Here is a 24,567-nt window from a genome sequence, read left to right as displayed (position 1 = left end):
TCGACCCTCCCCACTGATTCTTTCTTTTTTTTTAAGATTTGATTTGTTTGTTTGACAGAGAAATAGAGAGTGAGAGCACGCGCTCGCACAAGCTGGGGGAGGGGCAGGCAGAGGGAGAAGGAGAAGCGGCTTCCCGCTGAGCAGCGAGCCCAGCGTGGGGCTCGATCCCAGGACGCCCAGACCGTGACCTGAGCCGGAGGCCGACGCTTCGCCCACTGAGCCACCCAGGCGCCCCGAGCCTCCCCACTTCTTAAATTTAATTGTCCGAAGTGTTTCCCCTGCAAGCATTGAGCACCACATCAAATGGTGCTATAATTCTGACCTCAAATGTAAGGTATCGTTAAGCTCAAGAGAAGAAGAACGGTCTGTTGGGTTTGCCTCTGTGTCTTCTTCCACTGTCCTTGTCTTTCTCTCTGAAGGTCCCTGTTGACAACCATCTGCCTGTTGTCATTTTCTGCGTCAGTCGGCTCGGGCTGCCAGGACACACCCTTCTGTCGGGGACTGCCTCGGGCCGGGAACGTCCCCGCCATTACAAGAAAGCGCTTGGCTCACTGCTAGCAAAATACGCTGCAAGTATACAACGAACTTTCTGGTGAAGCCCGCCTAAAGGAGGACATAGTCATTGGCTGTTTCAAATTTAATCAGCATAGTAACAGGACTCTCACTGGCTCTCCCCATTGCTTGGCCCCTTATTGGTCACCCTGCTGCATATAAGCTAAGGAAGTTGACGAAATAAACGGAAATGAAGCATTAACACCTAACCAGGCTCATTGCGGGCCCAGGGCGACACCCTTCAGCCCTGGGGCTCAAACAGCCCAAGGGCAGCCCTCACTGTTCTGGAGGCTGCAAGTCCAAGGTGATGTGTGGGCTGGCGTTGTTTCTCCCGAGGCCTCTCTCCTTGGCTTGTAGGCTGCCTCCTCCTGTGTCCTCCCAGGGCCTCTATGTGCCCATGGCCCTGGGGTCTCTTCCTCTTCTTGTAAAGACCACTGATCCTATCAGATTGGGACCCCCACCCTTAAAACCCTGCTTAACCTTAGTTACCTCCTTAAAGGTCTTCAAATACGGTCACACTGAGGGTTGGGTTCCAACATACGCATGGTGGAGCAGGGGGCACAGTTCAATCCATAGTATTTTTTTTAACGTTTGGGGGTTTCCTTTACCGATCTTTAAGGTAGATCTGCCACCAAATTCTTTTAATTTTCCTTCATCTGAGAAGTCTACTTCTTCATTTTTGAAAGACAGTTTTGCCAGATACAGGATTCATGGCTGACAGGTCTTTTCTTTTATTTCTAGAAAAATGTATCACTGACTTCTGGCCTTCATGGTTTCAGAAGAGAAATCTGGTGTTACTAATTTGGTCTTCCGGTACAGGTAAGCATTATCTCTCCCTGGCTCTTGAGGGGTTTTTTGTTTTGGTTTGGTTTTTTTGTCTTTACTTTTTCAGAAATTTAATAATGACGTGTCTTGGGGCGCCTGGGTGGCTCAGTGGGTTAAAGCCTCTGCCTTCGGCTCAGGTCATGATCTCAGGGTCCTGGGATCGAGTCCCGCATCGGGCTCTCTGCTCAGCAGGGAGCCTGCTTCCTCCTCTCTCTCTGCCTGCCTCTCTGCCTACTTGTGATCTCTCTCTGTCAAATAAATAAATAAAATCTTTAAAAAAAAATAATAATAATAATGACGCGTCTTTGTTTGGATTTCTTTGGGTTTATCCTACTTAGATTTCCCGCAGGTTCTTGAATGTGTAGTTTTATGTCTCTTGCCAAATTTGGGAAGTGGTCAACTATTGTTTCTTTGACTTGTTTTTTCAGCCACACCCTCTTTCTCTTTTTCTGGGACTGGAATGATAAATGTTGCGTATTTTGGATACTAGTTAGACATCTGTTTCACAGGTCCCTGAGATACATTCATTTCCGTCTAGTCTGCTTTCTCTGCTTTGTTCAGACTGAAGAAATTCCATTGATCTGTCTTCAGGTTCATGGATTCTATCCAGAGTTGTCTCCATTCTACTATTGAGTTCATCAGTGAGTTTTTATAACTTCTATTTCTTTGCAGAGATTTTTTAATTTTTTCATTTTTCTCAAGAGAATTTGTAGTTGATTATTGAAACATTCTTTAAAAAAGAAAAAACTTATTTACTTGACAGAGAGAGAGAGGGAGCATAAGCAAGGGAATACCACACAGGGGGAGGGGAGAAGCAGGCTCCCCAAGGAGCAGGGAGTCCCACGTGGAGCTGATCCCAGGACCCTGGGATTATGACGTGAGCCAAAGGCAGAGGCTTAACCCACTGAGCCACCCGGTGTCCTTATTGAGACATTCTTAATTACAGTTTTAAAATCCTTGTCAAATAATTTCAACATCTTTTCACTTCAGTATTGGCATCTGGTGATTCTTCTTTCTCAAAGTGTAGTTTTCCTGATTGTTAGTATCATGAGTGAATTTTTGTTGTATCCCGCACAAAATTTTCGTTCTCATTTTGGGGACCCTTGAAGCCACTTAAGTCTTCGATTTTAGCAGGCAGGTCTCCCCTTTTGCATTCATTTACTGTCTAGGTTCTGACCTACTTTTGTGGAGAGGGTGGTTTTTAGAGTCCTTAAGGTGCTGCTGGCTGGGCTCATTCTTTGGCGCTTCTGGGCCCTCGCCCGGCCCTCCCTCTTGCTGCCTGGAGGGCGGGAGTTGCCTCCCGGGGCCACTTGTGTTGCGAGGCCTTGTTCTGTGTGGGAAGTGGGAGGGGCTTATGCCACTGAGCCTGGGTTTTCTCCTGCCACTGGGTGCAGAGCACAGAGCTGCTGGGCTGTACTAAGCCTGCCCCCTTGGAGGGTCAGCCCACTAGGTGGAGTGGGGGTTGGGTCAGCCCTGGGGGCTTTGAAGGCAAATTGGGCTCCCTGCTGAGTGGTTGGTTAGCAGCCCCCATTTGGGCTCTGTTGGGCCCCGTCTTTCCTGGCCTTTCTCGTTTTGTTTGTCTCAGCCCGTGGGCAGATGTAGGCTTCAGGCCTCTTCGGCACCGATGTGGGGCACATGGGAGATCACAGGCCTCAGCACATCACCACACCTGTCCCCCTCTTCTTTCCTGCTCTCAGGGTCCCTTTGCCATTTTCTGTCAGATTATTTCCAGGCTCTTCAGTTATATTTAAGAGAGAGGAGGTGGACAGGTGCATTTTTGCTTTCTTGGTCTGGAGCTGGAAGTCCCATTGGAGAACTGACGAATGGGAGATGGAATCTAAGAGCCACTGTGGGGCAGGCGCGGAGCGGGCAGCCCGGCCACCGCTGGAGGGCTAAAGGAGCGAGTGGAGTTTTCATGGTCTAACTTCAGTATCCTGAAGGCTTTTGTAAGACAGAGCCCCGTTTCCCTGAGTTCTTGGACAAGAACACTCAAGAATGCTTCTTGGGGTTTGTAGCTGCCCCTTACCCAGCAAAAGCACGTTGAGGCGCTAGTCTGGAGGGAGAGGGGTGCTCGTCTGCAAAGGCCCGGGACACTGCTCCGTGCCCCCATCTGTATTCGTCTGCCCTTCTGTCCTTCCGTCTGTCTGTGGGTAAGTGTTTCTCTAACCACCTTGAGTATCACACCTCTTTTCTCTTTTCAAAAAGAAAAAACTTGCTTTATTCAGTATCCGGAATTACTTACCATAGTAAGTCAGGACTCAAAGACAGCCCCTTGCCAGAATCTTTCTTCAAGACAGAGGCCAACATTTAACACAGCAATGACAAAATTTTTTAGATTTTGCCCTTAACAGCCCTGAATGAATACAACAGAACATCAGCATTTTTTAAAGCCTCTCCACGTTGAGATTTCAGTAATCTTTCCTTCCACGCATGCTCCGTCGTCTCTGTAAATATGACGACGCCTCTCAGATGTGGCTTTTTACATGAAAGCATCTTAACGAAGCAGTACATAGTTCCACGGTGAGAAGGCCACCGCACAGGCGTGTACCACGAAGCGTCACACCCGCGGGTTCGGTTGTTGTAGACCTTTTCCTCCCCAGTGGATACCCCACTCTCTGTATTCACGAGATGAACACAGAAGGAACTCGTTAAGCAATCCGGCTTTTGTGGGACAGCTGTGATCTGACACTTTTGAAATACGATCCAGGTCACGGTGGCGAAGGGTGCAGACCTCCTTTTTGGCACCAGCGTCTGGAGTGGATTATTTTAAATGAGGTTGTGGGGCACTGGCGTCCCCCGACGGAGCTGCTACTGCAGCCAGAGCTGGTTCCCGAGATGATGCGGGAATCCGCACGCATCCCAGGAACCCGGAGGCGCACCTGTCCTGCGGTTCTCGGCTCTGTCCTTCCAGTGCCACGTTTGCCAACTGCGTCGAGGGCACCGCCCTTTATGCTTCAACCGCGATGACGACTTTCATGCCGAGGGGACATTTTATTTGCATGGAATGTCTTCCTCAGAAGTGTAAGTGACATTACCTGGATTCTTCGATGCATGTTTATTAAGTGGATAAAAAAAGGTAAGTCCAAAATAACCCGCTGCTAGCGATGTGACCGCGTGCTGCGGGCCGCCGTGTGGGCAGCCGCGTGGCTCCCAGCCCTCTTCGCCTCACGGGCTCTGCTGCCGTGGAGCCCCCGGTGGCCAGGGGTTCGAAACCAGACGGCCCCCGGCCCTCCACCCACCTCCGATCACACGAGTGGGTAGAATTGGGCTTTCACCCACTTTTCAGCAGCTAACAAGTCCAGTTTGCTGATATGGGGAATGTTTGTATCTGAACGTTTATTTTTCCGGATCAGAGTCTGGCTAAAAGACAAAGAAAACAGTCCGCTTCGTGGGTGACGCGCTCGCCAGCCATCTGCCTTCTCTCTTCCGTGTTGACTCAGAACCCGCCGCGTCGCCTCTTCCCGGGGAATTTCACCAAAAGCACATTCCTTGCCTCCAGTATGAATGGCTCGTTTGGATATTTGGAAAGAGCTTTGTAACAGATATTTTGGGAAGAGATTCTGCACCAGGCCGGCCCGAAGGCAGACGCTCGTTTGCGCACAGGCACACCCCGGTGACCTGATTGGGTCGCCTGCGTTCCTCTCCCCAGGCTTAGCGGAAAGTCGCCCCGGGGAGGAGAGTCTTAGCAGCTGCAGTGTCGGGTCTCAAGGCCATGTCTCCTGTCAGCCCCCGAGATCTCCTCACAGAGAAGTCGGAGACGGAGACACCGCCAGGGTGTCATCCAGACTCACTCGTGACACCCGGGACCGGCCTCACTGCCCCTTCTCTGTCACAGCACTTGTCCAGGATGGGCCGAACCTTGCCCTGAGAGATAACATCCCAGGAAACCGGTGATTTCCCAAAGGGCCCTCGAATCTGCCTTGACTCCTCACCCGAGGCGACCTCCCTTTGTTCCACTCAGCAGCACGCTTTGTGTCCCACGCACAGATTCTGCTTCTAAGTTTGGGACCCTTTCCCCCTTCGAATCATGGCGTTGGTGTTTCCCTCCTGTGTATCAAACCTGGCTCCTGTAGACCACCATGTGAGGAAAACTAATTTTTTACAGAATAGGTATTTATAGTCTGGGGAACATCACTGAGACTCCTGGGGCCTTGTTGCTGAATGACTTTTCTTCTGGTTTCTCTGCAGGCCAAGCAGACTCTCCCATGTTGAGGACACAGGACCTTGGCATCAGGAAGAGGGAACCCCAATAACAGCTCCTCGGTTTCTTAGCCTTGTGGCCTGCGGCAGTATTGTGAGCCTCAGTTTCCCCCCTGTGAAGCGAGGGGGAAGCACCTGCTTCTCGGTGCTGGGTGGGGCCCCCACGGGGCAGAGGTGATAGGGCGCCGATCCCACTGAAGGACGGCCAGGCGGAGGGACGCCCGCAGCTAGCCCTCACGCTCCGCTCTGATCGAGAGCTCGCATGTCGCTGTCTCGCTTGGTGCTGGCCGGCCGTGTCTGCGTCGGGGCTCCCGCTAATGCAGGCCCTAAAATGAAGACCGCAGGGACAGGAGCTTCTCTGGGAGGCCATCCCAGGAGGCCCCCGCAGCGGAGGCCAAGGCGCTGACAGAGCTCCAGGGGCCACACCCATAAGAGCGTCCCGGTGCAGGCAGTGGGGGCTCGGCCCCTCTGGGGTCCTCCCCTCGGACCGCTTAGCCGGTCGGGGGCGGTTGGCTGCCACTCTGGGCCCGGGGCTGCTCCAGCACATCCTCGTCCACCCAACATAAGCTCTCGCGGCCACGGCGCTTGCCATAGAGGTCGTGGGTCTGCGAACGTGAGCTCCCAGGAAATGTGGCATCCGCAGCGTCTGCTACGCCGACCCTTACGTTTTGCAGAAGACTCCTCGGCATTTACCGTGTAGTTCCGGTGACGCAGTGAGCAGACCGGGCTGTGCTGGGGTCACCAGAAGGTGCTCACCTCCCTCGGGCGCTGGACGGGGCTGCCGGGAAGGGGCTCCCTGCCCCCGACGCAGACCCTGCAGGAGCCGACAGCTGGGGCGGCTCTTCCAGGAAGGAGTGACTGGATGACGTGTCTGTCCGGCACATGCGCCCTATCTCGCTTCTAGAATCCCGGCAGGCAGGCTCTCCCGGCCCGGGGCCACCCCTCCCCGGACCCTTCTGTGCAGGAGAGGCTCCAGGGGCTGACATGTGGAGTGAAAGGCCAGGCTCCCTGCCCAGCACACTGCAGCGGGCCAGTGGCCTGGGCTCCCCTCACACTGCCGGCTCGCTGCTTAGCATCTACACTCCTCAAAAATTAATACACAGAAATTTCCCCAAACCAGAGACACGAGCTTCCGTATCGAAGAAGCCCATTGAACGCCCCAGAGGATGAGTGTCAAGACCAGTGGCGAAGCACGTCATTATGAAGCTTCACAGATTGCAACGAGCCAAGTTTCTGAATTGTGTTTCAAAGTTAAGCTGTTCAATTTATAAATAAGGATTCATAAAAGTGTATTCTAACTTTGTGAGGCAGAGTTAATTGGACTGAATCACTGCAGTTGTGAGTAAAATCAGCCTCCAGTAAGAAATGTCGTTTTGAACTTGAAGGGAACAAACACAGTTGTCTGTACCAAGTAGCCTGAAAACTTTGACTGTCTTGTGGCAGACATACTCTGGTCCCAAGGTTACGAGAAAACTGCATGGAGCTATTAACACTATCGGTATTCCAAGAAAGCCGCTTCGAGTTCCTACCACAAAGACTTCGCCAGAGTCAACTTTATGCTGACGAGAGCTACAGGATGTGTAGATTTCGCGGGCTTGTCTGGTGGAAAAGCACCTACTGTCCAGCTCAGGGTTCTTTTCAAAAAGCGCCTGTTTCAGCAGATTCCCATTTTCTTGGAGTTTCTCATTAAATACTTCCGCTCCCGCTGAATGTTCTAGCCAAGGCTGGATTAAAGATTGTGGGACTCAGAGTTCTGTACTTCCACCCCAGACGTCGGAGAGAACCGATAATCCGGAGTCTCGCGGAGGAGAATAACGCGGCTCCCCTGTTGTGGCAGACACGGTACATGTCTGCCCAGTAGCCCTTCCCCTTTTCTGGGGAAACAGTAGAACCCAGATCAGAGGCCTGCGCTACGGCCCATCCTGTGGAAGGAGTCACCACGGGGCCCGCATGGTCATCTAGGACCCCGTGGCCAGGTGCTGGAAGGGGTGTGGTGTGGCCGGGCCCCTAGCAAGGGAATTCAGGGTCACCTCTGCTGAGGATGGCTTCATCTTACTGCCCCTCTCCCTGTGACTCAGGACGTGAGGTCCGGAGCTCATGCAGCCATCTCATCCCCGCAGAGAGTGCCGTGGCTGACACACTGGAGGTGAAGGAGCCGATTGCCGGAAGGGGCCTGGGCCCTTGATGAGCGTGGAGACGTGCCAGACCCACCTCAGGATCACTTCCTTCCAGACCGCCCGCTGAGGGGACAGTCAAGGTACTCGTGTCATTTTTGGACAGATGTTTCGTTGTGAGGATGGGAACAGGACACCCCAAATGCGCCACCTCGGCACAAGGATTCTTTTTGAGCTGAAGGCAATTGAGAAGCCGCAGATGTCGGAAAACCTCTCTGTCCTCCGCTACCATCCTAAAAATAGGGCATGATTTTCTCTTTGTGAAGGTGTGTCCCCTCTACCAGATCAGCAAGGGAGGAGCAATGTTTATGGCCAGAGGTGGGGTGGCCCCACCCTGAGTCTGCGTGAGCAGAGCTTACTAAATGACCCTTGTCTTCCAGCGCGTTCCCCATATGGGCAACGTTCTCGTCATTTACCGCCCCTGGAAGCCCAACCCTGTGTCCTCTGTCCGGCTGCGTCCGTACAGTTTATCACATAGAAATCGCACATATAATCACCATCTGCAAGCCTCCCGCTCTGTCCACCCCCTTGGGTGTTTACTTCTTCTCTATGAAGACCTTCACGTACATGTAAAAATTAAGATTAACATCAGATAAAGCTTATGTGCCTTTTGTCCTGTGAGTCTCTTCGCTGATCGAATTGTAAACCAGAGTCCAAGAACATAAGAGGGTGGATGGAAAGTTGTTTCTCCCCCACAGCCCCTTGCTACCCAAAGCATCGTCAAGCACACAGGAAAAGAATCAGAAACAGTAGTAGCATAGGACTTCTCAGTGGCGGTCTGGGAGGTCAGGAGGGAGTAAGAGGGTAGCTTTGGAGCTCAGAAAGCCCATCCGTCGCCTGTAGCAGAGGGACTCTCCGCTTCCCACGTCACCAGCACTCCTGGGGTTAGTCCCTGGTGGCTCACTGTGGTCTTAGTCTGCCCTCGTTGGTACCCACTGAGCTGAGCACTCCTCCCCGCGTACTGGCCATGTGCGTTTCTTGCAGGAACTGTTCGTTTGTGTTAAATACTTGTTGCCTCTTCCCTTTCTGCTGTGCAGCTTTGCTTTGTGTCCTGATACTATTCCCTTGTTCTCTGTGTTGCAAGTAACTTCTCCCACTGCCTCTCTGAATCGGGGAGGAGAGGGTCTGGCTGTGGGGTCAAGACTGAACCCACTGCTGTGCGGTCTGAGGCCAGCTGCCGAGTCTGGCCTCCCCTCTGTCTAATGGGGTGACTTAGCCTGAGTCACAGGATTGTTCAGGGCATTAAGTAACATAAAAACGTGTCAGCAGGGCGGCCGATGGATATATGGAGATCACGCTCAAGTCATCATGACTCACGGATCCTCGGAGCCAGGGAAGGGAAGCTTAGAGATCCTGCGTCCGCTGATCCCTGAATCCATGATCTATCGCTCCCGGCCCGGGACAGTTTCCGATTTGATACTTTTTAGCTCATCGACTCTTCACAACAGCTGTATGCGGAAGCTACTGTGGTTGCCCCAGTATTACATATGAGGAAACCGAGAAACAAAGAACCTAGGACACTCGCCCAAGACATCTTGGAACAGATAAACAAGGCAAAGCTGCTGCTTCCGCTCCCGCCTCTGCCGGGAGGAGCGCTCCCAGCTCCTCTGTTGTTTTTTATTTATTTTTTTTTTAAAAAGAGGAATGTTGTTTAGAGGAGGATTAGCCGGCTCTTGGGAGACCGTGATAAGGGCTCCCCCGCCACTGCAAGGACATCTGAGCTTCTGAAGAACGACTGGTTGGGCCCCTCACCGAGGGGAGAGGAGCCACAGACCCAGACGTGGGGTGTTGGCCACGGTCGTGCCAAGCGCGCAGCGCCCCGGGCCACGCTCCCCGACGCTCTCCCCCAGGGTAGCAGGGACAGCTCTGGAGGCTCTCGGGAGGGACCGCCCACCCCTCTCACACAGCTGGCCGCCTGCTGCTTTCTGCCGCGGCTTCCACCACATTCTCGGAGGGGCTCGTCCTCTCAGAGAAGGTTCGTTTACCGCACGCACCGCCGGTCCGGATCGTAAGCTCCCCCACAAAAACAGACAGGCGTAACTTTTTTTTTCCTTTTAACTTCCACACTAAGGAGGGTCCCTCCCTAGTTTCTGGGACTCCTTGAGGGAGTTTTACTTGTGTGAATAAAAGAGAGTCGGGGGACGGGGTTCTGTACCCTCTCAGGTTCAGTGTTGGGGGCTCTGCATTTCGAACTGCCCACAAGTACCCCTCAAACAAAACAAAACAAAAATTCATGGGAGAAAAAGTTTACTTCATATGAGGGGCCTTAACAGAGATGAAATGAAAACTCCAAAGGAAAGGTTAGGTCTGAGAACCTTATATACCATTTCCAACAAAGAGCGACCAATCATGGGGTCAAGACAAAGGGAAAGGGGCTTTAAAAAGGGAGGGGAAGGGGCTTATGCTTCCAGGAACGTGGCCGACCACGAGAGATCAACACGTGGGGAGACAGGGCTGTCTCAGTAAGGGCCTGCTGCCGCGGATCCGCGTCTGTGTTGCCTCAGTCTTAGCCGATGGCCGTGTTCTCTGCCGGGTACAAGCCGGGCACTTCGTCACAGACGTGGTATGACCTGCTTCTAGGTGGAAAGGAGATCAGAGAGCCCTTTCTGCGTCTGCGGCTTCGCAAGTTCCCTTAGCTCGGGATGATCAGTATGCCGCTGTGGCGTGATTTAGGGGGCACGCCCCGATCCCAGTGGGGAGGGGCCCATGCTCCCTCCGTCACCCGGTCCTTCTCCCCAGGCAGGGCCATTACCTTCCATCCGGCCAGTAACGAGCTGGAGACTTCTGCACTGGAGTGCTCTGGGGACTTTGATGAGCTTTGCTGCAGGACCTGAACATGTGAGGCCCCTGGAGGAGACCACCGCAGTGTCATCCCCACCGGTGGGCTTTACCTGGCCCACCAGGGACGACTGCTCACAGCCACCAGGCTCCTTCCTTCTTGGAATTCGGGCTGCGCAGCCTATTCTGAATGTTTTCCTGGATAGCAGAGCTTTCGAAGTTTACCTCTGTAGAAAGAGTTTTCTGAATTAAACCCACTTGGGTTAAAAATCCATTCAAGGTTCTAACAGAGCATGGTGAACAAATGCTGTTTTAACGCAGCGCTCATACCCCTACACAGTGACACGTAGGTGGGGAAACTGAACTCGTTTAATTTAGTCCAGGGCCTAGCCCATAGCGCACCGAGGTCCGGAGGGAGTTTGCTTTAGCCACCCTGCTCTCCCAAAGCCAAAGCATAAGCAATTAAAATTCTTCACTGATGTGGGGAAATTTTAACAGATCACGTTTTCCTGGTGCTACTATTTTCAAAAGGAGAACGATGAATAAAAATGTGTGTATTTTACAAGCTAACAAAATAACGTTCCCGACGCCACTCTCACGTGTAAGCAAACGTGTGTGCCCGCGGGGCCCCAGCCGCGCAGGAAGAAGCGGCTGTCTGTGCAGCCAAGTAAGATTTTCGCTCCCTTTGGACCAGGGTCTAAGGGTAACATTCTAAGGTGTTTTAAGTAACATTTTATTATAATAGAAGAAAGACACTGTTCATTGTCCAAAAGCTTTAAAGTACAGGAAAGTATCAGGTACAAAAATCATCCCTGACCCAGTTGCATGGAAATAACAGACCAGTTATTATTAAGATTTGAAAGTAGGAACCGTTCAGGGAGTAGAGGAGCAGTCTGTTTTTATTATTCATTTATTTTTTATTTTATTTATTTATTTTTAAGCTCTGTGCCTGCTGTGGGGCTTAAACTCATGACCCTGAGATCAAGAGTCACCTGCTCACCCTCCTGAGCCAGCCAGCCGGGTGCCCAAAGGAACAGTCTTTAAAGAAGAAATATTTGGAGATGGTGCAGTTCACACTTAAAAACAAGATATTAGTAATAATAATTTTATATAGTTAGTGATTTTCTTAATTTCTGCATCTTTATAAATCGTCCTATTTCTAACCGTACGGCACTCAAGTGACGTGAACAGCCGTAGCGCAGTGGCTGGTGCTCCGTGAGCCTCACACTCTGCCGGGCACGAGTTCGAGTCCTCAAAGACCAGCAAAGCCTCCCATGCACATAGACCGCATTTACCTGCTGAATAAATGTAATTGTTAAATCAAGACAAATGAGTCGGTTACTCTGTTGAGATGCCGGAAAACGTCCAGTGACTTCTGCCGGGGATGCCCATCGGAGTCAAACAAAGGCTGTCTCTGGCTGCAGAGCCGTTCTGACCCCGCGAGGCGCAGGGCACCGCTGCAGGCAGGCCAGGCTCACAGTGTCCTGCGGCCAATGTGCCGCCTCGGTGTGACGGTGACGAGCGAGACAAGCCGGCTCAGGAGACCCACGCGGGAGACCAAGGGCCCGCGCTAAGGCCTCGGAGGAGGGGGAAGCCCGATGAGCTCACCGGGAGCCGTGCAGAAGGAGCAGGTTGTGGGAAAACCAGCAAGATCGCGGCGGCCGCCTCCCCGGGGTGGTGGGAGCAGGCCCAGGGGGATTGTGGGTGCGGGGCTGGTCTGGCGCCCGGCCAAGGGGCCGGCTCAGGCTCCCAGGACAGGCAGGAGCCGCGGGCCAAGTGGCCAGTGGGGGACTCCGCAGAGACGCGCGGGCAAGGGCTCCAAGACGAGCAGTGTGCACCGTGGTCTCAGGCCCCTGTTGGGTTTGGGGCGGGGGCCCCACAAGGAGCACCGCGTCTCTTCCGGAGCTCTGAGCCGGTTGTCGAACAAGCCCGTCGGAGATCAAAATGCCAGTCCCAATGGCCCACAGCTCTTTCCCACGGCTCTCTCTTCGTACCCTTGGTCCAGGCCCACTCGCGGGCAGACGGGCGCTGCCACAGCCTCAGAGACGGCTGGGGGGCCCGGTGACCCGATGGAAACCTCCAGAAGCTACTAGCAGCCCTCTCTGCTTGCCCTCCACCTGCCGGAGGAGGCCCGACCCCGGCACCGGCTGCCCCCATGGGACACGGTTCTTGCTGGTGCACCGGCTCGGGAGGCGGCGGGGAGGGGTACCCATGGGACCAGCCAGAGTCCAGGAGCAAAGGCTGCCAAGGGCTGGGGGCAGAGGGCGTGGGGACGAGTTTGGGTTTTGCAGGACGACGGCTGCCTCGGCCGGATGCTGTGCCCGCAGCGAGAACGCGCCTCGGACCAGGATGGCACTCCCAGTGCTGCGGGGCTCTTCCCGAACTGCAGAATGCTGGTTTAAACTGGAAGTCAGGCAGTGAACTGTAACTACGTGCCCACCGGTCCCTTAGGACTTTCCGGTTCAAGAGAAACAAAGGCCTTGATGACGTCTGATTTATGTCCGCTCTGCGGAGAAGCGCAGTGGTCCCTGAAACTTCTAGTCCCTGCCTCTGCAAGGACTGCAGCCCTGGTGACCAGAAAGCGCCCTGGGAGCCGCCCCCTTGCTCCAGGAACAGGCGAGAGGGTGCCCTGAGGTCCCCCGCTGAGGGGGCGCAGGCTTCCGCAACAGGCACGCGTCCAGAGCGAGGCCGCTGACCCGGACTGACGGAGGCCCGGTGCCAAGGTGGACAAGGCACCGGGTCCCGGCCCGGGATCCACGCTGACCCCCTGAGATCCAGAGCGGCTCTGGGGCGGCTCCAGATGGAGACTGAACCCCTGACCTCTCCCATAAAGACATCCGTGACACCCACTGCGCCATCTGGGGCTCATAAAACCACATTCTCTATCTGTTCTTGGCTCACAGGCTACTCCAAAGCTGAAGGGCAATATTTAGGCCTCTCTGGTTTATTCGTGGGCTTTAATTCAGAACACATTTCCAAGAGAGCAGAGAACAAAGCACAATAGCACTGGAGTTCAATTTACATTCTCAGTCAGTGAAACAAAATGGAAATAAAAAACAGTTGTGCAGGACTCGTTTATAACTAAACTATGGCTCCAAAAGCGCTTTTCCTATAATGTCATGGAATAAAGGACATTTTAAAACCACCAGCAAGAGAGCTTAAGTGACCAAAAAAGGAGAGGTGAAGACTTTCTGTGAGGAAAAGAATGCTCACGTCAGAGCGGCGATGACAGCCTGTAGTCTCTCTCTCAGTCTGGCAGATGCAAAGTTACTCGACTCCTTCCTGACTTCAAGTGCGTCCCACGGGAAGCCGCCTGCTTGGGGGCCACTTGTCCCTGCGAGGCTCCGGGAAATGCCGGCCTGGGGAGGCAGGTTTGCTCCGTGGCCCGGGCCGTCCTGCTGCAAGGCCACAGAGCGCTCAGCCCTCGCTCCCCGGGACCTCCAGGCACAGATTTGCCCTCGTGAGTCACGTCCGGTTCATTCTGCAAAACGACATACCGGGCGCCAGCCGACCGTCGCTCCCCCAAGCCCCACGTCGGCGATGCCGCAGGACCCCAGCGCTGGAAACGCGTGTCCCCACGGGGCGGGACGTGTTCCGAGATGCTAGTGGTTCGTGCGGGGCTCCCCGAGCTCAGCGTCAGACTAGATCCCACGCAGCTCATGAGCAGCAGAGCCAGAACAGACTCCGACTCCACGTCACGCACATCTTCCCTGCGGCTGAGTGCGGAGACTCTTTGAAGAACGTGCGTGAACCATCAGGAGAGGAGTCCCGCCAGCCGCGGGCAGCCAGCTGGCCTCGTCACCAGGCCGTCATGTGGGCCAAGTTTTCTCCACTGGGTCCCCCCGGCTGGTTTATCTGTGCCTCCTTGTGTTTCTTTGATAGGTTCCTCCCTACTCGTTTCCACTTTCCGCTGGTCCCTGCTGTGGTACTCCCTCTCTGGGGCTGGGAAGCATCCCTCCTTCATCCTGGGCTCTCGGGTTTTCAGCCCAAGGCTTGCTGTGTAGCTGGCGGCTTGTTAAATGCTAGTGGGAGGAGGGAATGGTCCGTCCGCCCCAAATTCAATCCTTTTTCAAATCAAATTTTAAAAAATGTTTTGTTTCCCTTTCATTGTCTGTGAATACCCGCTAAAGGAGTCCACTTGGCTGATGCACTTAGAGGTAGTAGGAGATGCCGGGACGTAAAGCCTGGACGCTACGACTCCCGGCCCCAAGTCGAAACACCCGCTCTCTCGCTTGCCCCTAGGGGACGTCCCATCCGGCTCAGTGGTCCACGGGCCAGTTATGGCCAAAGTGGAAATGGTCGACAAAGACCCGTGGGAGGGACGGTGACCAATGCCAGCCTGTCCCCTCCTTCTCCCACTGACGGCTCCTGAGCCAGGTGCAGACGGGACGCAGGTGTGAATCTGACACCCACTGCCCCAGTGCGGGGGAGCAGGGACACAGAAAGATCTCGGCTCCCGCAGGGCGTCGTGGGCCCGCTGAGCCCATGCTGACCGCTGCTGCCCCCAGACTTCTTGTTCTGCAAGAAAATTAAGCCCTTGGTTATTGAAGTCATTTTTAGCCCAAAGGTGCCCCAGTGTCTTCTGAGTGATGTCCCTGAAGCGAGAGGTCACGGAGCCGAGTGCCGTGGACGTCTGAGGGCCGTGCGCAGCGTGGCCGAGACGGACGAGGAAGGGGCTGTCGGAATCTATCGGAGACGCTGTCGCAGCGCACAGTCCCATTCCCGGGTCTGAGCACATTTTGTTTTTCTGCTATGACCTTCCAGGTTTTTCTGACCCATTATCAAATAGGTTACAGTTCTCATGCGGTTTGCTGTGGGCTACACCGTCCCACACTTCCAGGAAATAAGGATTTTCTCCTCTGTGACCATTGCAGCGTGGTCATGTTTAATAATTCCCAAATACAATCTGATGCCGGTCCGTACCCAGAGTCCCCATCGTGCACCCCAGTGGCTCCCATACTTGCTCTTTTAGAACCACGGTCCAAGCGTTGCGTTGTGTTTTTATGCCTGTCCCTTATTTCTGTGTGATATTGTCCTGTTGGAGAAGCCAGGCCAGTTGTCATGGAAAGGGTCTCACTTTGCAGATTTTCTCAGAGTGTTTCCTACTGGTGGCATTCCGTGGCTCCGGGTCCCCGTATTTCCTGTCACTGGAGTCGTGTCCGAAGGTCTGATGGGATTTGAGTTAATATATTTGGGGCGAGGACACAGTAGACCCCCACGGCTATTTCTCCCGACTTCTCACCGCACGAAGCCCTGGGCCGCCTCCCACACTGAGGCGAGCTTCCCGGCCTTTGGTCTTGGGTCTCCTCTCCCCGTCCAGAGCTGCGGGCTGTCCCTGGCCTGGTCTACCATGTCTCCTCATAGTCCCACGCCTCCGCTGGTACGGTGCTCTGTCCAGAGGTCATCTCTCTCCTGCAGGCAGAGTCTCCAGTAGCAGGGACAGTAGATGTGGCCCTTGTGTGTGTGGGACCGGGGACTCGCTTCTGACCAGCAGAACGCAGCACAGGTGAAGCGAGTCCTGCTCCGCTCCCAAGGACCAACCTAAGAACCGCAGCACCTTCAGTACCTAAGTCAGGCTCTGAGTCCCCGCCGATGCCTTAGTGTCACCACCACAGGCTTCGTTACCTCAGACTACAGCAGGACCATCAATATCATCGCCACCGGCAGAACCAGGGCTTGATTACCTCAGACGACAGCAGGACCGCCACTGTCATCGCCACTGGCAGAACCAGGGCTTCATTACCTCCTGAGGCACCATGTTGCGCACCCCGCGTGCTCGCCCAACACTTGCCACCGATGGAGGCTGTGATCGTCGTGTTCCGCAGCTCCCAGGGGTGACCTGCTACCGTCCTGGCTTCCCGGACGCTGGGAGCTGCATCCGTACCCGGCTGTACACAGAGCCAAGACGTCTGTAGTCAGGAGAGACGTATGATAGTATTTGGCTCTGCAAAAGAAACACTTATTTGGAATTTCCCTTTATTTTTTTCCTGCTTGGAAAAACAGTACAAATGGAGTGAGTTAGTGACAATGTTTTCCAGATGTTCTCTAGATAAGACAAAAAAAAAACAAATATAAACAAGAATCTTTTCTTATTTTTCCTGAGAAGATTAAAATGAAAGTACGGTCGTTTACCAAGTGACCTTTGCCCAAACTCATGTTTCCCTCTCAAGCTCTGGCTGCCGAGCACGGGGAGGACTTGGAAGTGCCTCGAGCTGGCCGGGATGTCCCCCCGTCGAAGACTGAGCCCTGAGCCCGGTATTTCTCCCTTTACAAAACCCCCTGTCATGGGAGGGGGCTTACTCTCCAATAACAGATCATGGACTTGATCCAAAACAGCAAAAGGCTTATTGAAGAATTGAAATATTGTCCCTAATCACAAACAAAAAAGTGGCAGCTGACACAGGCCGGTGTGATTGGAGTCACCATTGGAGTAAGAGGTGCCTGGGGGCTCGGCCGGCTGAGGTCTGGCTTTGTCTCAGGTCATGATCCCAGGGTCCTGGAATCTGGTCCGCATCGGGACGGCGCCCTCCTCCCCTCCCCGCGCTGGTGCACTCTCTCTCTCTGCCCCTCGAAGAAATAAATCTTTAAAAAGAAAGGAGCGACCATCCTTAGATCCCAGGGCATACCACATCGGTAAGACCAGAACGGGCAGCTGTGGAAAAGGAAGATTCAAAGAAACACTTGATTTTCAAAACTTTTGTGTATCTAAAGTTATGTCTATGAGTGCTTAGTATAACTGGAAATTGCATGTGAAGTTTCAAATTGTTGATTTAACATAGGCAAAGGGAATTATTTATGGTCTCTAAGGTAAAACCTAGGATTTCACAAATTAGAGAAAACTATCTAAAAATACACACAGAAGACAAATGTCTATTGGATTCTCCGAAAAATAAAATAAAGTCAATATACGAGTTGGAAACAATGAAAAAAAGTCAGACTATTCCCTAGAAATGATGTAAACGCAAGTTTTGAGATCTAAAGAACCCACCCAGCGCCGAGCAGAACGTTTCAGAGAAACTCATGTGGGTCACGTGGAGAAGCTGCTAAGACCCAGCGCCGAGCAGAACGTTTCAGAGATACTCATGTGGGTCACGTGGAGAAGCTGCTAAGGTCAAGGATTAAGAAGAAGCCCCAGACCTTCAAGCGGGAGAAGCTTGTTCCGTTAACGGTAAGAATCAGACCGTGGGCGCTATCTGATGCTACCGCTGACACTCAGGAAGAGGAAAAGTCCTTTCCTTCTCAGGGGAACTTATTTTGGACTCCTGTGCCCACCCAAAATATCAACCAAGGATGAGGGAAAATAAAGACAAAGTTGGGTTTTTGACTGCAAGTAACAGGAGCCCCAGAGAGAGGGTCCGTGTCACATGGGCCAGTGACGCATCGAGAGCCCCGGCCCTGTCTGTCCATCTGTCCACCCCGCCGTCGTCAGCACCGGCGTCCTTCTTAGACTCGCCCCCAGGAGGGTGTCAGGTTTCCTCACTTACAGAAGAGAAAGGGGGCAGCAGGGTGCCCGTCCGTCCCTTCAGTGTCGCCGGACCGACGCCGTCCGTGTGAGCCCTGCGCAGCGCGACAGGTGCTGGCTGTCTTGGAGTGCTCCACCGGTGGGGGACGGGGCTGCTTACCCCGAGTCGTGCGCTCTAAGCGGAAGCGGGGAAACACCCCGACAACACAGGTTTCCTTGGGGAGAAGGAAGGGAGTGCGGAGACCGGATGCCAAAGGACACCGTCCCGCACGCGCTCCCTCACGGCCCTCTGGAGAACTGCTGGAGGACCTACTCCGAAACAGGGGGAAGCAGTCGGGAAGAGGAAGACACACACATCGGGGAGCGCTGAGCCGAGACACAGGATGGCGTCAGAGGCCCGTCTGCGGTACTACGGCTATCACGGCGACGCAGCTGTGACTGAGGACTCCCAAAAAGTGGAAGCATGCACGTTTGGTTTTTTAAGTCAAAGCAAACCTGGAACTGCAAGTACGAATTATTTCGGTGAAATATAGGAGCAAGAGGTAAAAAGAGGAGTGAAGGTAGTTCCAAGGCGAAGGCGACAGAAACGCGGTAAGTTTGTCTGGAAAGGTAAGAGTCAACATACGTGTGTTTACTCCCACATAATGAGGCGTCGGACTTTGCCAAAGCCATTGTGGTGAAGTTACGCATGTGGAAAAGTCACGGGTTCCTCCCCATTAGCGATCAGGGAGAAGCAGAGCGAAACCACAGCGAACCATTCCTGCCCCCAGCGTTTCGGCCAGCGATGGTTTGACAACCCAGTGTTGGTAAAGGCAAAGCGAAATGGGCTCTCGTGGAAGCAGACGCACGGACTGTTTGGGAGACGGTATGAGATCCCTCAAACATTCCAGCACGCGGACACGTTTAACTAGCAGTTCCCTTCTGCAGAAATAGTTGCCGTTCACACGGATAAATATGGACAATGAGCCGTGCGGTACGACCTAAAATAGCAACCAGTGGAAGGGACCTGCCTGCCCGCAGAGGAACAACCCAGTGCGACGCTGAGCTTCCGAACCACGGATTCTTCTGTAACCCTCTGAGGCAGAGTTGTGTGAGTTCCTTTTTTGGATTTGGGGAGTTTTTTTGTAAAGGGCCAAACAGTAAATATTGTAGATTTAGGGTACCATGCTTACAAAATCTCTTGTGCGACGTCTCAACTCTGACATTTGACTGCGGAAGTAGTCGTAGGCAGTACTGAAATTAAAGAGCATGCCCGTGTTTCAGTAAAACTTTATTAAAAAAAAAAAACAAAACAGCAGTCCAGGAGCGCCTGGCTCGAGGTCACGAGCTCCAGCCCCACGTTGGGTGTAGAGGTTACTAAGAAAAGAAAAGCAGAAAGGCAGCAACAGCAGACTAGAGTTTACCACGTGTTAAGGGTTTCATTTGATCTTCATGTAGTGATCTGAAAATTTCTCCGTGCTGCATTAGTTTACAAAAATAAAGCTGGAGGGGCGCCTGGGTGGCTCAGCGGGTTAAAGCCTCTGCCTTCGGCTCAGGTCATGATCCCAGGGTCCTGGGATCGAGCCCCGAATTGGGCTCTCTGCTCAGCGGGGAGCCTGCTTCCTCCTCTCTCTGCTTGCTGCTCTGCCTACTTGTGATCTCTGCCTGTCAAATAAATAAATAAAATCTTTTAAAAAATAAAGCTGGAAAGCAATGTATTATACAATGCAATCTTGAAACATTATATGCGCAATCACATGCCCATGAAGTCAACTCTCATGACTCACGATTGTCCCGTTCTACGAAGTCACCGTGAAGGATGGATTATGAAATACGGGACCAGCGCTCCTCAGAGAAATAGCTTTAGGTTCCTGCGAGCGTCTGGCCGCAGCTACTCAATATAGAATCTTGTATGTGTGTTTCCGTTTAGAGGCCCCGTATTTAACATACATCGTTGACTCATGAGGGTTGCACGCACAGCCAGCAGGACCGCCCCTCACAGCCGCAGGAAGCTTGTCCAACACACGTGTTTTCTCCACGGGACCCGTCATAGCCTTCCCGGGCTTAGGAGCTCAAGACAACACGTCAGCACCGTGTCTGGGGGGACTTTCAGCAGAGAAATCACCAGCAAATGCCTGAGAATGAGAAAAACATGGCAGGAAGCTGACCACGTAGAGGACATTTGCGTCCCGTATGAGCCAGGACAAGAAGGCAGAGTGCCACCTGTTTGACCGCAGCTGTACCGACGTCCAGAGTGCTGTAAGGGTCACAGGTATGGATGTCGGGGTCACAGGTAAACTGTCGCTCCTAGAAAGCTCTGCACACACGGACCGCAGAACCGAGGACGCTGGGTACGTGTGTGTTTGCACATGCAGAGGGAAAAGCTTGAGACAAGGACACTACACATGGGCGGGGGGGACACGCGGACAAGGGCCCGCGTTCAGTGTCTTCCCGCTGCGCTCCGCAGTGACTCCGTTTCTCCCGGGCCGTGTACTTCTGTGGAACTCAGAGCTTCTTAAAGATTTTTAAAAAATCATTGAGAACATAGAGAGCTTGCTGGTCAATATATTTAAAAATGAGTTTAGAATTCATTTCAACACTTCAGGGAGTACCAGGCCCGTCGGCTGGGGGTGGAGGGATAGAATGCGGTCTGTCCGCCGGAGGGAAAGGAGACAGGAACTCAGCAACGCGCGTCCCGTGCACACGTCCTGCTGAGTGAAGGCACCGGTTGTAGGTGACCATGTGCTGTAGGATCTCAGGCCAGTCCCCACAGGCAGAATGGAGATTAGCAGTTGCTTGGGCTGGGGGTTTTGGGGGGAAACCGGCCTGGGAGAGTTTCTTTTAGGGGAGACCAGTGTTTCACAATTCCATTGCGAGGGTGATACAGCCCAAATTCTGTGACTAAATACTAAAACACACTGAGTCGTATACTTTATTTTTTAGTTTGTTTTATTCTTTTTAAAGATTTTATGTAGGGGCGCCTGGGTGGCTCCGTGGGTTAAGCCTCTGCCTTGGCCTCAGGTCATGATCTCAGGGTCCTGGGATCAAGCCTCGCATCGGGCTCTCTGCTCAGCGGGGAGCCTGCTTCCTCCTCTCTCTGCCCATCTCTCTGCCTACTTGTGATCCCTCTCTCTCTGTCAAATGAATAAATAAAATCTTTAAAAAAATTAAAAAAAACATATTTATTTAAGAGAGAGCGAGTGCATGAGCTGGGGGTAGGCAGGAGGGAGAGGGGGAAAGGGAAGCCCCAGCTCCACGGGGAGCCCAGCGCGGGGCTCCATCCCTGGACGCCAAGGTCATGACCCGAGCCCGAGGCAGACGCTTCACCGGCGGAGCCCGCAGGCGTCTCTGAGGCGGACACTTCACGTGGGCGACTGGGTGGCGTGTGGATTGTAGTCTAACAAACCATCTAACAGGTTTTCTGCAGGGAGTTATTCCCTCCAACTCAAATTCAGCTTCTTGCTTACCCTCCTCAGAGGCCTCTGTGTTCTTCTCTCCGACTTTATTTTCCTTTTTATTGACACGGTGAAGATGCTGGAAAGACCCCGGTGATGCTTTTGCGTGACGGCGGCGTTGGGGGGGTCCTTACTTTTCGCTTCGTGCCCTTTCTCTTGACTACACGGGTTTCCCGAAATGAGCACTTAGGAAACACGCCGATATTTCACTGTCAGGGTCGGTGGCTTCTTCGCTGTCCGTTCACATGCGAAGATCACTCAGGAGGTCGATCTGACTTGCCCGGGGCCCTCGTTTTGGATCGACCTCCAGTCTCCAAATAAAGGCCCTCGTGCTTTTCTTGAAATGTGCTTCTTTTCTGATTTGTCAGTCTGGAATTAAAGCAGAAAGCCTCTGTGTGCTTCCCACGGTAAGACCCCCGAGGTCCCGGAGCGAGTCAGCACGTTGCGGAAGGGAGCAGACGGACGGCGAGCGCTCGGAGGACGCGCCCTGACACGGTGAGCTGGTGGGTCGGGGAAGTCTCAGCTCCGTCCAGGCAATGAAGCTCCATCATTTACTCGAGACGGTGGGATCCCCTCTTGGTATTTGTGGGAACTGAAGGCGACGGCCCCGTGAGTCCCACGTCCCTGTGTCCGGCGCAGCCTGTGCCTCGTTCCCTCTCCTCTGGATGTGAGGTCTGTCTCTCCACCCCAGGAATCTCGGCTGGCCGCACGGTCTGCTCTGACCCGCCGCCCGCCCCTTCCTCAGCAGCACCCGAACGCCCAATCCAGAGCCGAGACAACGTGCAGCTCTTGCTGTCTCCGATGGGACGAGGACACCGCGCTGTCTAACCCGAGGTGCCCCCGGCCGTAGTTGGGATGTGACCGTGAGGACGTTTGGGACCGGCCTGCCCATGTGCCCTGGGAAAAGCCAGGAGGCGACCCACCCACCCCGCCACGGAAATATGAATGAGCCGTTGCCGCTAGAAGCCATCAAACCAGTTTTGGAGGCTTGTTTTACCGTAGATGGTGGGTCAGTACCTGAGGACCCGCAGGAGTGAATGTCGGCCCCGGAGTGCGGAAGGAAGCGCCAGCCCGGCACTGCGGGTTTGAGAGCGAGTGCAGGGACCCTTCCACACGACCTTCTGTTTGCTTAAGGAGCCTGAGTTGGTTTCCGCTCTTTCCACAGAACAAGCCCTAAGCAACACACAGATGGGTACCAGGAGCGGAGTACGTGGAGACAGTGGGTTCAGCACGGCCACGCGTTCCTTGTCCAGAGCCGTGCTCTCTGACGGTCCGTCACCACGCGTGCGGCGGGCGTGAAGCGGCGCCAGCGCAGGCCGAGCCTTCAGGCCGGCGGACACGACCTTCGTCTCCCGCAGCCTGCGCGGCCGTGTGGGTCAGACTCCCCCGAGGCCCTCGAGCCGTGAAAAACCCGACCTGTGTGAAGACGTCCCAGAGAGCAAGACACCGCGTGAACAGGAAGGGGAGAAAGACGCAAGCACGGAGCCGCGCCGGGCAGGGGAGGCGTCTGGAAGGGAAGGCCAGGCCTGAGGCGACCTCGTCCACAGACCGACGAAGCCGTTGAGGTCTTCCAAAATTCCTGACCCACAACCATAAAATCAGACGGTTCAAAAACCAGTAGCTGTTGTTTAGTATCGAACGGTGGAGGCCCGTGGCTGGCTCAGCCTCTAGAGGGTGCGGCTCCTGATCTCTGGGTCATGAGCCCGAGCCCCACTTCAAAAATAAACGGAATTTTTTAAAAAGTCAAATGGTTGCTTTAAGCCTCTCAGTTTTGGGGTGGTTTGTTTCGTAGCAATAAGTAAGCGGAGAAAGTAACCGACGTCAGGGAACAACGGCACTGGGGGGCTGGGATGGTCCACGGGAAGAGTCCGTGGCTCCCGTGGCGAAACCCGCACCCCTGGGGTCAGCTCCATGGGGTCCTGCCGTGTTGGCGTTTTGTATCTACAGGATCTGAGCTGCTGAAATATTACTTAGAGTATTTTCTATCTGCTCCTAAGAGATGTGGGTCTATAGGGTCTTTCTTGTAATGTCTCCATGTGGCTGGAGTGACCTGGTGGTGCCGGCCGCGTGGAGCTGAGACTGTTTCCTCCTTTTCGATTTGTGGAGGACGACGTGTAGAATTTCAGACGTTTTGTGTAATTCACCAACTCTCACCTGGCATGTTCTTTGGGAGGAAGGTTTCGACTACAGTTTCAATTTCTTTAATAAATACAGGATCATTCGGGGCTTATTTCCTCCAGAGCGAGCGTCGGCGGGTTTGTGCGTCACGCGCTCTGCCGGTCTCTGACGCTGGGTCGGGGCGTTGAGCCGCAGGTGCGGTGGCCGCCCCCGTCTTGCTCTTCGGTTTCTCCTGGACCCATAGGCCCTGGACTCCCTTTCTGTCTTTCGGCTTCTTTAGGAGTAGTTGAATGTTCTTTGTGATTCCACGTGATCTCTCTCAGTGGCTAATGTTTACAGCTCTTTGTTTTGTCCTGTTAGTGGTTGCTTTCGGGTCTGGAGTTTCCGACCTTACAATGACAGGGCGCTTGGTGCACAGCAGGAGACGCTGTCACACCACACTTCCGGTTCCCCCGCTTGCTCAGGTGCGGTCGGATGTTTTACTTCTACGTGAGTTTTAACCTCCACAAATTGTTCTGTCACATGGTCTTAGAGCCCAGATTGTCTGACCCGAGGTCCATCCTCTTCATCGACGTGCTCACAAGAAAATAAGGACACGGAGCCTGGGTGGTGCCGTCAGTTGAGTGTCTGACGCGGTTTCGGTCGGGTCGGGATCTCGGGACGGGGAGATGGAGCCGACCGCCGGGCTCTGTGGTCGGGTCGGGATCTCGGGACGGGGAGATGGAGCCGACCGCCGGGCTCTGTGGTCGGGTCGGGATCTCGGGACGGGGAGATGGAGCCGACCGCCGGGCTCTGTGGTCGGGTCGGGATCTCGGGACGGGGAGATGGAGCCGACCGCCGGGCTCTGTGCTCCGCACGGGGTCTCCCGAGACTCTCTCTCGCCCTTTGCCTGTCTGCCTGCGCTTTCTAAATAAAGGCAATCTTTTAAAAAAGCAACAAGAAAACAAAAATTCTCTGCTCAGATTAGCCTTTGACAAGCTTCAGGTAGGAAAGGTTATGCTGGGGCACGTGGGGCTCCGTGGGT

At 53.8% G+C, this 24,567-nt stretch overlaps 2 protein-coding genes and 1 long non-coding RNA gene across 3 annotated transcripts in view; 2 read left to right on the top strand and 1 right to left on the bottom strand.

Moving 5' to 3' along the window:
- Positions 1–743: 743 nt before the first annotated feature.
- LOC116569895 lies at positions 744–6,948 on the top strand. Its single transcript, XR_004277239.1, has 3 exons — positions 744–976; positions 1,294–1,371; positions 3,729–6,948. It is a non-coding gene; the product is annotated as an uncharacterized LOC116569895 (long non-coding RNA).
- Positions 6,949–11,557: 4,609 nt separating this feature from the next.
- Positions 11,558–17,791, bottom strand: LOC116569894. Its single transcript, XM_032306333.1, has 3 exons — positions 17,667–17,791; positions 16,214–16,473; positions 11,558–16,070 (listed from the first exon to the last, which is right to left on the bottom strand). The coding sequence occupies exon 3, from the start codon at positions 13,356–13,358 to the stop codon at positions 12,375–12,377; it is 984 nt and encodes a 327-aa protein (XP_032162224.1). The 5' UTR covers positions 13,359–16,070; positions 16,214–16,473; positions 17,667–17,791; the 3' UTR covers positions 11,558–12,374.
- A 1,905-nt stretch (positions 17,792–19,696) lies between these two features.
- The window catches only part of ROR2 (receptor tyrosine kinase like orphan receptor 2), a 156,784-nt gene continuing 151,913 nt past the window's right edge, over positions 19,697–24,567 (top strand). Inside the window, exon 1 of the mRNA XM_032306330.1 lies at positions 19,697–20,242. Within this exon, the coding sequence (XP_032162221.1) occupies positions 20,164–20,242 (79 nt within the window). The 5' untranslated portion in view covers positions 19,697–20,163. The remainder of the gene's footprint in view (positions 20,243–24,567) is intronic.

This window comes from Mustela erminea, chromosome 12 (genome assembly GCF_009829155.1).
Source record: "Mustela erminea isolate mMusErm1 chromosome 12, mMusErm1.Pri, whole genome shotgun sequence".
NCBI lineage: Eukaryota > Metazoa > Chordata > Mammalia > Carnivora > Mustelidae > Mustela > Mustela erminea.
Note: the sequence above shows the minus strand (reverse complement) of the source record. Positions and strands in the feature narration are given on the sequence as shown.